Source organism: Phycodurus eques, chromosome 8 (genome assembly GCF_024500275.1).
Source record: "Phycodurus eques isolate BA_2022a chromosome 8, UOR_Pequ_1.1, whole genome shotgun sequence".
Taxonomy (NCBI): Eukaryota; Metazoa; Chordata; class Actinopteri; order Syngnathiformes; family Syngnathidae; genus Phycodurus; species Phycodurus eques.
This window is the reverse complement of record NC_084532.1, coordinates 16,131,113-16,148,000: the sequence shown is the minus strand read 5'-3', so window position 1 is coordinate 16,148,000 and position 16,888 is coordinate 16,131,113. Positions and strand designations below refer to the sequence as shown.

The 16,888-nt window shown below is 39.0% G+C and overlaps 1 protein-coding gene across 4 annotated transcripts in view; it reads left to right on the top strand.

The window, feature by feature from the left end:
• The window catches only part of rabgap1l (RAB GTPase activating protein 1-like), a 110,023-nt gene that overhangs the window by 51,822 nt on the left and 41,313 nt on the right, over positions 1–16,888 (top strand). For all 4 annotated transcript variants that reach the window (XR_009769002.1, XM_061682938.1, XM_061682937.1 and 1 more), the window contains exon 14: positions 15,881–15,994. Coding sequence is in view for 3 of the 4 variants with exons in the window: in XM_061682938.1 (XP_061538922.1) it covers positions 15,881–15,994 (114 nt within the window). In the remaining variant the exon portion in view is untranslated. The remainder of the gene's footprint in view (positions 1–15,880; positions 15,995–16,888) is intronic.

Sequence of the window (16,888 nt, the reverse complement as noted above, 5' to 3'; positions counted from 1 at the left end):
TGTTTCAGAGGGTGGGCACATCAGGGTAAGATAACAGTTCAACTAGTTATGTACCCGTAAAGTCTAGTACCTACCATACAGTACAAGCCAATGGAAGTAGTAAAATGATCTGGGCTTGCTTCAGTTGGTCAATTTACTACCTGAGTGTACCGAAAGAGTATATTTTCTTTTTCTTTACTGATAAAACTGTGCATCGTAAGGTTGGAATATGCCTATCTTAACAACATTGACAATCTTTAGAACGTGTTAGTGAAGACTTTAAAATGTGGTCTGACTCTCTACAAGAGAAAAATGAATACTCTGAATGAAAATTCATGTGACGTTACAAACTAAATAGTTGAATGTATGGACAGTATGCATGTATAAGTGATTTATAACTTTTTTGATTTGTCTCATTTTATGACATGAAATAACTTGTTGTAGTGGTTTCCATGGTTTTAGTGCTAACCAAATGCTTTCTGATTGGTGCTACTGTCAGGAAGTACTTAGTGAGATCTGAGTGTTCAGCTGTCTGGACCCAGTGTCTGTCAGTTGTGTCTTGTTGATTTAGCAAAGCGTGCCACCTCACATCAGCCAGTTCCCAGGGGCCTCGTCCCCTCTTGGGGGTTATGTAATATTGCCAAATGAGCATGACGGAGTGCTTGCTTCTGTGCATAAAACTGTGCATTTTATCTTCTTATCCGGAGAGTTCATCTTCCATCTTAATCAAGAGGCATTCGAAATATGAGCCCACGCCAGTGGTCTTTCTAAAGGACAGTTATGTATTGGTTTTGATGGACAGACCTCATTCCTCAAAAGCAACACGTTGGCATGTTGACTACAGTATGTACTCCATACCCAGCATGACTCATCTTTTATGTACCCATAGAGTTAATATGCGCACAGCTTTATTACCTTGTACTTAAAACATACTACCTATTATTACCTCTCCTAAAAAAAAAACTGTACTTTAAACTGCTCCATGATACAAATCCATGCGACAGATTTATAAGCAATATAACCAGTTTTTTCACTGAATGCTTACTTACTCAAGTAATTATTATTTATACTTTTTCTTGAGTGATATTCATTTAACATAACAGTGCTCTTACTTTAAATGTTTGGCTACTCTACTTACTTATGGTAGTGAGCTAATGTTAGCTTGATATGATATAAAGTTGAGAGCTGGTGACATTCAGGCATTGACTCTCAATCCAACTATTTATATACCCCCCTCCAAACGTATTGATGAGGCAAATTCATTATTATCCTTATCCATAGGGATTCACTGATTCTAGTATCGGTGCCAATACCATACATCTGTACAATACTTGTACTGGTAAAAATTCACCGACACTACGACAACCATACTACTTTACCAGCCTGACATAATTCGTTTTAGGTAGAAGCCTTTGTGAGCAATGTGGAGATATTTTGAGGTAAACACGGTTGACAACACTTTTAACCGACTGCATATTATGCTCTACGCGGGCGGTATAGAGGTAGCTGCCTTGTGAGCTGTATGCAAGCTCTGACTTTCGACCCCCATCGACCACTCCACATCGCGATACTCTGCTACGACCCAGCCAGATGCTCCCGTCATGAAGCCGTGCCACGGAACATTGTGTAAAGAGAAATAAGCGATGGTTTTATGAAATATTCCTTTAGTTGTCCTGTCACACTTTCACAAAGTGCCCCATGTTTTCAGACTTAGACACCACATAACTGAAATACCTTGTTTCAGAGCCTACATTTAAAGACCCAGTACACTAAAAAAAAAAAAAAAAAAAGCATTTTAAATTTGACACCTCACAGAGAAGTGTTGTTTGCAAGTCTGCCAAATTTGAATGAATAACAAATCCACAAGTATATAAAATATGGTTAAAAAATCATAAAAAATAGAGCCTGCCCTCCAGTTGCAGGGCTGTTTGGGATTCTCCGCGGAACCTTCAGCTGTCATAATCAGAATCAGAATCATCTTTATTTGCCAAGTATGTCCAAAAAACACAAGGAATTTGTCTTCGGTAGTTGGAGCTGCTCTAGTACGACAACAGACAGTCAATTGACAGAGAACACTTTTGAGACATAGAGACATTGACAAAAAACAGTCACTGAGCAATAAAGGGTTGCTAGTTATCTGGTAATGCCGGTAATTTTTTTTTATTTTTTTGACAATTTTGTAAAAAGATGCAGAGTCCCCTAGCACTTACAGCAGTTCGAAAGACTAATATTGCAATTGTCCGGTGCAATGACCATTGTGCAAAGGGCGCCGAGACTTCAAGCGAGTAGTGCGATAATTTGGGACAATGTTGATTGTGCAAATGTTCCAGATACTCCTCAATCAGTGTGCAAATGGAGCAGATGCTACTCTGGCATGAGTGGCCAGTATTGGTCAACAACAGATATGAACGTGTCTCTCTTTGCGACTTACACAGCCATGAGCTGACTGTCGGTGTGTCTATTAAACATTTAACTTTCCGTGATGCATCGCTGTTATGTGGACGCACACACGACACAAAACCAAGTGAGGCAGCGAAAATAGGATGAGCTGACGCCGTACTGGTGTGCTCGATGGATTGTTAGCTTGCTATCCAGACAGCTCGTTAGCTCCCGTGCTAGCGCACGTAATAAACAGTTATCTGTCTGTCGTGAGGGCCCATGTGGGTTGTGACTTTGGTGAGTTGGGCGAGTCCCAATGCACCGGGCCACGGGTGGCTCCTCTAGCCGCTGGCAAGCTGGCGTCCGGTTCGCCACTGCCTCACTATGTGTTGCACATGCAGGTGCACAGCAGAGACACTGTACAAAAATGTAAATACTTGTATTCATACTTGGTCTCAAAAAAAAAAAAGTCCTGCATCCCTACTTATGCTTGTCCTTATTTTTGCTGAAGACTGAAAACATTTGGGTTTGACAGCACAAGAGCCTATAGCCCCCCCAAAAAAAGAAATGGCCTCACTGTTCCAATACCTTTGGAGAAGAGTATATATTTTTACAGAACATTTTTGTTGAACTCCAAATTTAAGATCAAATCGGATGTTTAGATGCGTAGCTGGTTTGGACACATCAACCGTTCATTTGTCGCTTGGTGTGTGAAGTAAGTTACCTGTCGTAAGAGCCTAAGTAATAGTATTTCTGCCCAACATGCCCACAGGCTACAATTAAAGGAAGCCACTGATTCCCTTCTGTATATATCTTTCTCTCTTTTTTCTAAAGCTCTCGCCTTCTCCACTTCCATCTCTCTGTGTTATCTCCTCTTGCCATTCTCTGTATGTCTTTTCTAAGCCATCACTCTTCACTGCTCTTATTCCCTCCTTATTTCCATCTGTCTTGTTTTCTCCTGTCAATCAGTTTAAAGGCCACCAGGAGATACAGAGAGGTGCACAGAGTGTAAACAAATAATACACACATACACATGCTGATCATGTCTTGCGATGCTAATTCTTTATTAATTACTTCTGTATTTATTATGTCATACAAATATTTTGGTGAGAACCTGTGCTTGTGTCTAATACTGTTCAGCTCATCGCTGCTATTTTTTGGCTTTGTTGGCATTTGAGCGACATAGGTTGGTATTTTCAGGCAAGATACAGTTTTCGTCCTGGCCTTTCATGTTTCATGTATATTTTAGTGCACATTGCATGCATGTATACTGCCAATAGGTGGCCTCATAAATATGTACAGACCTTTCCTACACAAGTATTAACCCCTTTCGCTGATGTTTGGCCGGGATGATCATCATGACATCAAGCTTCAATGTAGAACTTTTTTAGTCTAACTTGTTGAGCAAGCAAAAAACAAAGAAAATGGCCTCCTGTTAAGATCAGCTTTGTTCTTGTGGTACTTCATCTACTGGTGGCTACTCTTATCACAGCAGCAGATTCTCTGTCACTCTGTTTCTTCAATCTAAGAATGGAACAAAGACACTGCCTACTGCCCTCTAGATGTCCTTAAACATCCCATCCATTGAATCTCCTATGGCGGCGGTGGGAGGATCAGTCACGTTGAAGTTTCCTTTGGATGGTAGTGATAATAGCAAAGATGCTGACCTTTCAGCTTCTGTCTGCGACAGTGACAGCTTTCAGCTTTTTCTCCAGCTGTCTTCAGAATAAAAACTTATAGAATGCCTCACTCAATTTCCAATGTAATATGTTGCAGTAGGTGCCAGGGGAACCTTTTTGTTTTATTTTTTTAATTTTGTGCCACTCGGTGGATCATACATGTACAGGGGTCACCGATCCATATATAATTTGGTAAATAACATCCATCCATCCATTTTCTGAGCCGCTTATCCTCACTAGGGTCGCGGGCGTGCTTGGAGCCTATCCCAGCTGTCATCGGGCAGGAGGCGGGGTACACCCTGAACTGGTTGCCAGCCAATCGCAGGGCACATACAAACAAACAACCATACACACTCACATTCACACCTACGGGTAATTTAGAGTCTCCAATTAATGCATGTTTTTGGGAAGTGGGAGGAAACCGCAGTGCCCGGAGTAATTCCGCGCAGGCACGGGGAGAACATGCAAACTCCACACAGGCGGGGCCGGGATTGAACCACGGTCCTCAGAACTGTGAAGCTGATGCTCTAACCAGTCGTCCACCGTGCCACCTGGTAAATAACATCATTAATATAATTTGTTATTTTATTTTTTTAAATCACACTTCTCTCTTAGCCTCTTTCCCACACTTTTTGTGTGTTTTCACATGCACCAATAAGGCCACAAACTAAGCACTAACAGCTAAAATGGCAGAAAAATGCTGAGCAGACAAAAATATTTCTATTTTTTTATGTATTTATTTTTATTTGATGAACTCGCATAGATTTAATGTCATTCAAATATTTTAATTTTCCAGTCCCATGAAAAGTATTGGCCCCCTTCTCAAATTCTTATGTTTTGTCATAGCTTCCCAACTTTTTTTAAGATCATCAAGCAAATGTAAATATCAGACAAAGATAAACCAAGTAAATAAAATGTTGTTTTCAAATTATGAGTTGATTTATTAAGACCATGCTTGCTTGACTATGTAATGGCCCCCTAAACCTAATAACTGGTTGGGCCATCCTCAACAACAATGACTAAAATCAAGCATTTTCTATAACTGGCAATGAGTCTTTTACATCTCTGTGGAGATATTTTTCCCCCAAGCCATTCAGAAGTTGACTTGCTGGGGTGTTTCGGATCGTTATCCTGCTGCAGAACCCAAGTGCGATTCAATTTAATGTCACAAACTGATGGCCGAACATTCTCCTTCAAGATTTCCTGCTAAAGAGCAGAATTCATGGTTCCAGCTATCACAGCAATTCATCCAAGTCTTGAATTTCCAAAGCAGCCCCTGACGGTCACATTATCACCACCACATTAGACTGTTGGTTTGATGTTCTTTTTCTGAAATGCTGTTTTGCATTTATGCCAGATGTAACGAGACACACACCTTTCCAAAAAGTTCAACTTTCGTCTGGTCATTCCATACAATATTCGCCCAAAACTCTTTAGAAATCATTCACTTTTATTTTTTGTTTTTTATTTTTCAAAAGTAAGACAAGCCTTTATGTTTGTTTTGGTCAGCAGTGTTTTTTGCTTTGAGACTCTGCAATAGATGCCACTTTTGCCTAGTTTCTTCTTTATTGTTGAGTCATGATGATGGTTAACTGAGACAAGAGAGGCCTGCAGTTCTTTAGATGTTGTCCTGGGTTCCTTTGTGACCACCTGGATGAGTTGTCGCTGTGCCCTTGGGATAATATTTGTAGGCCGGCCACTGCTAGGAATGTTCACCACTCTTCCATGTTTTCTCTATTTGATGATAATTGCTTTCACTGTGGGTCACTGGAATCGTAAATTTTTAGAAATTGCTTTGTATCCCTTATTCAGACTGATAGAGGTCATTTACTTTGTCTTGTATGTTTTTGAATTTCTTTGGATCACGGTATTTTGTTGTAGCATTTTGAGATCTTTTGGCTGACTTCATTTTATCAAACAGGTTCTCTTAAAGTGTTTTCTTGATTGAACAGGTCTGGAGGTAATCAGGCTTAGCTGTGGTCAGTGAAAATAAACCCCCAGAAATGTGATTAACCACGATTAATCCGTGATTTAATAAGGGGGGCAGTTACATTTTTTTTTCTTTAATAAATCACCATTTAAAAAAAAATTTAATAGCATAAAATGCTTTTTGTTTACTTGGGTTATCTTTGTCTGATATTTACAATTGTTTGATGATCTTAAACATTCAAGTGGGGAAACTATGCAAACAAATTTGAGAAGGAAGTTAGCGGTAGAGTTTCAAAAACTTCTTTTCAACCACCGAGTACGTGGCGCCCAGTATGAATGATTCTCCATCAATCAATCAGTCAATCAATCAATCAATCCACCCATCCAATCCAAGATCAAATATTTTTTTAAAAACTAATTTCACAAGCATAGTCTACTGTAAGTATGCTTGATTAGAACTACATGTAATCAATGAATGAATGGTGTAGCTTTTCTCACCTCTCAAAAACTGAGGGTCGAGGAACTACAACACACAGTTCCAGCTTGCAGTATTGTAGAACTGAACTGCATCCTACCGAGAGCTTTTGGAACACCATATTTACCTCCACAAGACAGGCAAAATACAGTGGACCCTGCTATTCACTGGGGATAGGGCCGGGCCTCGACCGTGAATGATGAAAATCTGCAAATAAGTTATGCTTATTATAATTGTCATGAAATAATTTTTTTTTCCTAATAAAAAAATGTGTTTCTGCATATAAAGGTGGTATGGCCCCCGCCCCGCCCCCTCCCAAAAAAAAAAAAATCCTCAAATAGGTGAATCCGCAAATGCCGAACTGCGAATATGCAGGGGGTCCACTTTATTAGGTCTGTTATGATCCAGTGCAGTTGTGCACCACTGTAAACTCTAATCACATTACTATGCATAGTGTATCAATCAAAAAAAAAGATCAGTGGAAACTTGGTCACCTAATTGGAACCTGTTTGTCAAAGCACATTGTATAGAGGATCACAAAGAATTGAAAAATGGCCAGTGAGATACCATATGGTCATCTATGACCAGACATGAAAATACAGTGCCTTGTAATGGGCTTGCTTTCATAGAACTGTTCTTTGTCATTCCATTTGTTTTGTGTTACTAGAACAGGTGGAACTGTGGTACTGTGACAGAAAATTGATGGTGTTGATGAGGCTGCAGTGCCTGCTGAACAATTCCGCCCCCCTGCAGAGATTAAAGAGCTGCTGGCATCAGCATTTGCATGTTTCACATTGACACATTAATCTAAATGAGCAGCACAGAAAGCATGTTTGGACAGTACTTAGCTAGAATAAGAATATGCTTCTTAGCTTCAGTCTTCTGTGTATTAAAATAAAATGACCTAAGTATTAGAAACAGCTCTCATTATGATGCAGTACTGTTCTACAGCACGGCAAACTACAACCACGATAAGATTCAAGATTTTTTGTCACGTGCACAGTAAAAACACAATGGTAACACAGCAATGAAATTTTTACTTTGTGAGGCTTCCTCCATTTATACAAAGAATATAAAAAGATTTTTAAAAAGCTTAATTATAAATATTGAATGATAAATACTGAAGAAGGGGGGGGGGGCTAGGCATTGTATATAAGCGCTTTAAAAAACAGTTGTTGTTTTTTTAAAGGACTGTAGTTGAATTTGGAAGTAGTATTAGTTTAGTGCAACATGTATGTATATAATGTGCAAAGATGTAGGCATCAACTATTCAAGTATGGCGGTATTTTTTCTATTAAACAAGATTACAAAATGAAAAATATTGCACAGGGTGGTTCACAGATTGTGATATCATTTGTTCAGGATGGTGTATGGGTAGAAGATGCTTTTTTTTGTATAATAAGTAATAACCAATGTATCCCTCTGTTATCGTGTCAATGAAAACCAAGCATTGTTCTTATTATCCAAAGGCAGATGTTTTCTGGTATTGAACTCATAGATCTTTACAGGTGTCAGCGGTAGAGATTTGGATACAGTATGCAGAGCAACGTAGAGAATTAGAGGTGGAATATCATGTTAATAGCAAGAGGGATAAGGGACATCCATCCATCCATTTTCCGAGCCGCTTATCCACACAAGGGTCACGGGAGTGCTGGAGCCTATCCCAGCTATCTTACACACTCTGAACTGGTTGCCAGCCAATCGCATGGCGGATAAGGGACACTTTGTTGATATGATAAAGAGCGAAGCGGTCTAAGTCCAGAGAAAGAGAGAGTTTCAGTTCCAGTTTTTGAGTAATGGGGCTCTTAATTAGCAGAGACATGCATGCTTTATTAAATCAAAGTGTTTATGACTTTCAATGTCAAACAGATTCTTATTAGTCCTCATTGATATCTGCATGGTAATTATAGAAAATGTTTGTCAGTGGTTATATTGCTCATAAAGCGATGCACTTTTTATGACTATATTTAATGTATGATTGCTTTTTATTGCATACAGGTCTTTAAATTCAACTCACCAAAACACCTCGCAAGACCATGTTTTTATTGAGCCAAGGCACCCATTTTTACATCACAACAAAAATACTGAAATAGTGATGATCTCGTCTCAATTTACTCATAAATTGACTCAGTGTGAAATATGGGCTTGTTGAATCATAACACAAAGTTGATAACTCGCAGGAAGCCATGACTTATTCTGTTGTATGAATGACAACAGGTGTATGTATACACAGGTTTATTGTACTTTCTGCTATCTAATGAAAGAGCATTTAATTGTTCTGTACGTCACTGGCATAGATTGATAAACAAAGATGTAGTTGCAATTAATAAATAGAAATTATTGGGCAAATTAAGTGAAATTGGATAATTTCCCGTGGTACCCTTGATCTCCCACGGCACCCTGGTTGGGAATCACTGTTTTATATCACAGGAGTCAAACTCACCCTTCATTTTATATGGCCCACGAAAGCTTGCCACAGTTTTTCCTTGACTTCTGTGCAAAAACTAGTGTGCTTCCCCCAATGGTGTGCGCGCCTTAGCCTGACTGGGGGAGCCGCGTCATACGTGTCGACTTATCAACGAGAAGTAGACAGTCACCAACTCAGCTCCAGTAATACTGTAATTAGGGATGCACTAATACCACTTTTTCAGACCGAATACCTGTGCTTACATTTGAGTACTCATCAGCACCAAATACCGATACTTGATGATGCCATTATGTTGTGCAATTTTGATGAAAATGTGTTTTATTTTTATAAAATATTGTGGAAAAATACAAACTTTTATTGAACATGGGATTGGTTTCATTCAAAGATAACACTTTTCATCTGCACATCCAAATATTGTTAAAAACTCAAACTTTTATTGAACATGTACTCAAATATTACACTGTATTTATTATTGTTTTGATAATAAGAACTTTGTTTTGCACTTAGTTCCTCTACGATACCCAATGTGAACCAAACCATGACTTTAAACCAAGCAATGTACCAAAAAGTGATTTTGGGCGTACAGCTACACCCCTAGCGATTATTCAAAATTTATGTGGTTTCACTGTTCTAACTAGCCCCTGAGCAAAACCATAACTGTGAAGTGGCCCTCGATGAAAAGTTTGACAGCCATGTGTCCACATTCATTTTTATTTATAAAATTCTTCATAAATATACACTTTGCACTGGTCGTAGTTTAATGGTACATGCTGCTGCCTTTCATGCAGACGGCGCGTGTTTGTTTCCCAGTCAGTATCACAATGCTCAGTCACTGCCAGTCCTGAACCAGGATGAAAATGTGTGGTTTGGTGTAAAAACTGTGCAAAATAAATTGTGCAAATAACTCACTGAGATCCCTAATGGGAGAATCCTAGTCATAACAATTTGATAAACACACACAGGTCACCTGGGTGCAAAATTCATGGGATTGAAAAATTTTCAAAGGCGAAACAATAAGGAATTAATAGAAGTCATAACAAGCGGGGGGGATTGTATTTCAAAGTTGACACTGTTGGCTGCCTCGCTTCACCTTTCCCTACCCACCAAAGTATCCTTGTCAGACATCATGGTCATACTAGCCAGTTATGACATCCCTAAGGACTGGACCCTGGTCATTTTTACCCCCCTCTCAGACTGTTATGTATGTTTGTGTGCATGTGTGTGTCATTTCTTTACATCAAGCAATGTCATATACTGTAATATGGGACCAGTACTGATTCACTGGTTAGAGGGTACAATTACTTGGCTCACAAGCTACCCTACACTGCTTGGGCGAGGCTCTAGTGCTCCTACCATGATATATTCTTGTATTTGTCTTTCAGTGATGTGCTTTTGTCAACTTGCAAATGTCCAGTAAACAGTTTAAAGGGGTCACTCTGTATTTACCCCAATGAAGACAGACCAAATGTACTGCATTCAGCTAACAGTACATGTACATTGTGTATGAAAATACTCTTCCACAGAGAGACTTGTCTATTTTTGCTGTGCCCTTGTCCTATGTAGTTGTGCGTACATGTACAACTTTTGCCTGCAGGAATTTCTAGCCCACTTGTCTGAGTTTGTTTGGAATTGTATTGTCCTGTTGTTTGTCCTTAAATAGTAGAACTCCAGAGTAAACCATGCACTGTTTTCCTTTCTTTTTGTATATTGTGTTGAATGTATAAACTTTGACTCAAAGGCAAACTGCGATTTCTGTTGTTGGCCTATTGAGAGCTTGGTTGGGAGTTCATTGTATTTAGTTGATATATTAATTTTTTTAGGCATATTTTGTTACTCTGATTGTCTGGCATTCCTAATCAGGCACGTACCCACATAGACCCCAAGTGGTGCTGAAGCACCTGGCCTTTTACCCTGGATGAAAAAGTGCCCTTTTTGCCTCTTTTTTTCTTTTTTTGGTCTTCATTTATCAATATTTATTTTTATTTTTTTTAAACTCTAATCAATTCCACCCAATGTGTTCTGATATTTGAGGGGCATTTGTTTGACTCAAGGGGAGAATTTTACACATGCTCTCATCTTAATTTATTTGAGGTTAATCAGAGGCACTTTAAATGGTGGCAGGTGTGTCCTGACCCACATTTAACCTGCGTTTGAATTTGATCGCTTAATTCTGAATACAACCACATCCCCATTTATGAGGGTGTGTGCACTTGTCCAACCATGTTATTTCAGTTGTTTATTTGTACTTCCCCGCTCTCTTTTTTTTTTCAATTGAGTTGTAAAGGTTGTACTGTATGTTAACTACTAGTGGAATAAAAGTATTCCAATGATTCCTCTTGGTCTCATTTTTGTATATCACAAAAACCTGACTTTTGTTAATTTTCACCTACTTTATTAATAGTTGTATCATTGACTGTTTATTGTATTTTAGAAATAAATACCTAAGTTAAATGAATTGGAGGATTTTCTTTGGCGATGGAAGGCCTTTTTTTGGTTTGAGCACCTGCCCCAAAAAATGTCTGTGCACGTCACTGTTCCGAATAAAATCACCGCTTATGTTCACAGTTGTATCATTGTTAACCACGAGGTGTAAAAAGAGTCATCACTTTAGTTGGGGGCTCGTCAGGGATTTTAACCTGACACGTCTCGTATTGATTGCAAAGCGAAAATGTGGCATTTTTGTTTGAAGCTGACATTTTCATAAACCTTTATTACTACATTTTGTTATAAAATAGAGAAGACTACACGCTGTTGCTGGGTCTTTCTAATTGTGTGAATGTGAAGGTTAAAAGATTGAGTTGTAATTTTTAATTCTTTCTTTTTTTCTACCACTCATAACTCTTATGACCTGTGCCTTCCTTTTAAAATTCCATTTGTGCATGATTTTCTGTGACATTTAGACCCTCACAGTTGAAGGTTAGAAAGTAGTTAATATGGGGGAAGACTTTCAGGTTAGTGTACCGTATTTTCACGACCATAAGGCGCACTGTATTAAAAGGCGCAGTCTCAGTTACAGGGTCTATTTCTGTATTTAACACATACATAAGGCGCACCGTTGTATTTAGCGCAGGCATGGTAAAACATACGCTATCTTAAAACATACGCTGCATACCTTGATAGATTATTTAAGTCTTTGGACACAGTGACATGAGTCGTCAGGCTTTAACGTTCTTGTCCACATTTAAAAGGTCAGGAGATTGGAGTGGCTGCTTATAGTAACAATATGCATTTACACATGTTCAGTAAATGCAGGGCATTTAAATGGCAGCACTAAATAAGTAACTTAGTATGTACATTATCAGTTAATTGAATAACAAAGGAAAGTCAAGAAATACAGTTTTAAGACAATTGTTTCTTTAGCACAAAGCCCAATTATTAATTTAGAAACTAACAGGAACCTATTCGATCCAGGTGTCAACTTAACATCCCATTCATGAATCATTTATATATCATATGAAAAAAATTGATATACCCCAAATTTGCTCAAGTTAAGCTTTGTAGACCATGCCCCGTATATTTAAACTGCACCCTCTTCATCCTGTGTTTATGTTGGTGCATTTGTTAGGAGAATAATATTCACAGTTTTTTGGGGGGTCCAATAATGTTATTCTGTTTTGCTTCTTCGAATTATTGAGGAATCTCATTAAGGGAATTACATTATGAGGTTAAAAATAACATTACAATCATACGTAACACTGCCTTCATAAATACAAATGAAATGTCTGGCCTTACAAACACAATGTAGTTTGTAGCTCACCTTTAACACATAATGCACAGAATGACCACCTCCATGCTGCCATCTCATTAAAACATTACATGCAAGCTTGCCTGCAGCATGTATAGGAACCAACTGTGAATTTAACATGAAGACATTTAATTTTGTATGAAAGTTCTGGCATTCAAGATCACCATTTGTCATAGATGTGTACTGTATATAATTTCTTCTGCATTTTTGTAGTCCCTTATTATTCCTGCAGTACAAGACCAAACAGGTTCGGATGAACACTATCCCACAATATGTAGCGTGAACCAAAACCAAAAACCCGTAACAAGAACAATGTCACTATGTGGATGACATTTTTGTATTTACGTCTTCCAACGTGGCATTTTCATGCCAGTAGCTCTATTCATCCAAAGATCCATTTTCTGTAGCGCTTTTCTTCGTTAGAGTTGCGGGTGAGCTGCAGCCAAGTTGAATTGGGGCTTGGGGCGGAGTACACCCTGGATGGTCACCATCCAATCACAGGACGCGTAGAGACAAACAATCATAAGCTTTCACATTCACACACAGGTACAATTTTGAGTTTTCAATTAAGATAACATGCATGTTTTTGGAACGTGGTCGGGAAGAAAACCCATCCAAGCATGGGGAGAACATGCAAACTCCGTAACACAGTGGAGGTGTTCAACATTAATGATGCAGCAAATCAATGACCCCAGACATACAGTACAGCCAGCGTGATACATGAGCAACAAGAAGTGCACAGTCCTGCAACAGATGGTATGTCTCCAACAGAGACCCGACCTCATCTTCATCTAGTCAGTTTGTGATTTTTATGATTACACAGACGTGGGCAGCCGAAATCCACGGAAAATTTGCAGCAAAAACGCACTTTTTGATGCACTTTCAAAAGAAAAGGGAGAAAAATGCAAGTCGATTGAAAGTCGAAGGACAACGCTGGGTGACTGCACATAAAGGATGACGCCTCTCTATAAGATCATTACAGCACTTTTTTCTCTCTCGGGGAGTAGGGATAAACATTTCTGTCTCATACAGTGGGTACGGAAAGTATTCAGACCCCCTTAAAATGTTCACTCTTTGTTATATTGCAGCCATTTGCTAAAATCATTTAAGTTCATTTTTTCCTCATTAATGTACACACAGCACCCCATATTGACAAAAAAAAATTAATTCTTATAATTTTTGCAGATTAATTAAAAAAGAAAACTGAACTATCACACCGCCATAAGTATTCAGACCCTTTGCTCAGTATTTAGTAGCAGCACCTTTTTGAGCTAATACAGCCATGAGTGTTTTTGGGAATGATGCAACAAGTTTTTCACACCTGGACTTGGGGATCCTCTGCCATTCCTCCTTGCATATCCTCTCTGGTTCTGTCATATTGGATGGTGAATGTTGGTGGACAGCCATTTTCAGGTCTCTCCAGAGATGCTCAATTGGGTTTAAGTCCGGGCTCAAGAACAGTCTCAGAGTTGTTGTGAAGCTACTCCTTCATTATTTTAGCTGTGTGCTTAGGGTCATTGTCTTGTTGGAAGGTGAACCTTCGGCCCAGTCTGAGTTCCTGAGCACTCTGGAGAAGGTTTTCATCCTGGATATCCCCGTACTTGGCCGCATTCATCTTTCCTTTGATTGCAACCAGTCTCCCTGTCCCTGCATCTGAAAAACACCCCCACAGCATGCTGCTGCCACCACCATGCTTCACTGTTGGGACTGTATTGGACAGGTGATGAGCAGTGCCTGGTTTCCTCCACACATACCGCTTAGAATTAAGGCAAAAAAGTTCTATCTTGGTCTCATCAGACCAGATAATCTTATTTCTCATCATCTTGGAGTCCTTCAGGTGTTTTTTTAGCAAACTCCATGTGGGCTTTCATGTGTCTTGCACTGAGGAGAGGCTTCCGTCGGACCACACTGCCATAAAGCCCCGACTGGTGGAGGGATGCAGTGTTGGTTGACTTTCTAGACCTTTCCCCCATCTCCCGACTGCATCTCTGGAGCTTAGCCACAGTGATCTTTGGGTTCTTCTTTAGCTCTGTCATCAAGGCTCTTCTCCCCCGATTGCTCAGTTTGACCGGACGGCCTGCTCTAAGAAGGGTTCTGGTCGTCCCAAATGTCTTCCATTTAAGGATTATGGAGGCCACTGTGCTCTTAGGCACCTTAAGTGCAGCAGAATCTTTTTTGTAACCTTGGCCAGATCTGTGCCTTGCCATAATTCTGTCTCTGAGCTCTTCAGGCAGTTCCTTTGACCTCATGATTCTCATTTGCTCTGACATGCACAGTGAGCTGCAAGGTCTTATATAGACAGGTGTGTGGCTTTCCTCATCAAGTCCAATCAGTATAATCAAACACTCCAATGAAGGTGTAGAACCATCTTAAGGATGATCAGAAGAAATGGACAGCACCCAAGTTAAATATATGAGTGTCACAGCAAAGGGTCTGAATACTTAATGCCTGTGTGATATTTCATTTTTTCCTTTTTAATAAATCAGCAAAAATTTCAACAATTACGTTTTTTTCTGTCAATATGGGGTGCTATGTGTACATTAATAAAAATGGGAAAAATGAACTTAAATGATTTTAGCAAATGGCTGCAATATAACAGAGTAAAAAATGTAAGGAGGTCTGAATACTTTACGTACTCACTGTAACTCTGGTCTCTAGTATTCATGGCCTTCATTTTCTCTCTGATACACACATCAAGGCCAGTCGGGCTCTGGGTTGGTTCATATGCAGCTTACAGTGAGGTTTTAGGTCTGAAACAAAACAGTGGGAGATAAAACACCAGTGTGTTCAGGTGAATGTGTTGAAGAGCGAGAGGTGCACGGTATCAATGCTTTTGTGTGTGTGTGTGTGTGTGTGTGTGTGTGTGTGTGTGTGTGTGTGTGTGTGTGAGCCTCAGACCTGTGTACCTGAGATTTGGAAACAGTGTTCAATAGAGGAGTTAGAGCTGAATGGATTTTTTTTTGTCCCACTGAATTGAATAATAGTTTTTTCGCAGAACTCCACAATAACTAAACCAATTTACACAAAGCTTTATGGGAGTCTGTGGCATGGGCCAAGGAAAATTCCTCTGCAGGACTTTTTGTCAATATTGTGAATGTAGCAAATGTCTGGTAGGTCTTTTTTATTTTATTTTCCTTAAATAAAAATAGCAAATCTGCAATGTTTACATTTCTCAGTTGTTGCCTTGAGCGCAATACATTTTACTGTAGCTTTGCTTTCAGTCTTTGTGACATATTATCTAATCCTGTACTGTATACATGTTTTAGGATTCTGTTCAGGAGGGGGTGATCACTCGAGACATCCACCGTACTTTCCCTGCACATGACTACTTCAAGGACTCTGATGGAGATGGACAAGATTCACTCTACAAGATCTGCAAGGTAGGAGTAAAATGTGAAACTTAATTTAAAAGCAAGTCTATCAAAATCTGATTGCACTACCCCTATCCTTTTTAACCGCAGTTTTAAATGGTGACTTTGAAATTACCTGAAAGACTAAATATGGATCAAAGCTTGTGAAATTGCACAGTTGTACTGTATGAATTAATATCCCTGCTATACATTCAACATATTTTGGATCTGATCAGTAAAATCGCTAGCTTGGACAGAGGTCATCGCAATTTTGTAACACCTTTCAATACAGTGCAAATCACCTCCTAGGAAATGGATTCCAAAATTTAATTATTATTGTAGAGTTCCTTTGATGTCTATCAAGACTGAAAAAGTGACTTGTAAGTGCAAAGTAATAGAATTAAAGGGCAAGGGAACTAAAGAGAAATCACATTGATATTGTCGAGATGTGTTCCTCTTTTTCTTGCAGTTATTCCTCAGTTATTTGTAGAAGAGCTTAATGGGGTCAGCCATTGAATTGTTCTTAAATTGTCCTCAGCCAAGATCCTTGCCAGGTGTTCTCTTGTGCAAATGTACTTCTAGCTTTGGATGTTTTCATTTTTAAAAACTGCAACATGCAAGCCTGGTAAATTCCGAATGATTTATCTCTGTATATCATCATGGTAAATGACTAGATATTCACCTTCTTAAATCACATCTCTGGAGGATTCAGTGGAATCTGTTTGGAAAGGGGCAGCCACTTTAAAAAGAAGTACAACTAAATTGTATTTATAGAGTACTTTAAGAACAACCACAGATGCAGCATAGTACTGTACATAAATACAACTCAAACATCACACAATATAACATAATTTAGAAACAAAACAATGACAAATTTTAAACAGTAACATAAATAAGGCACAAGGGCAGAATCTCAAGCTGCCT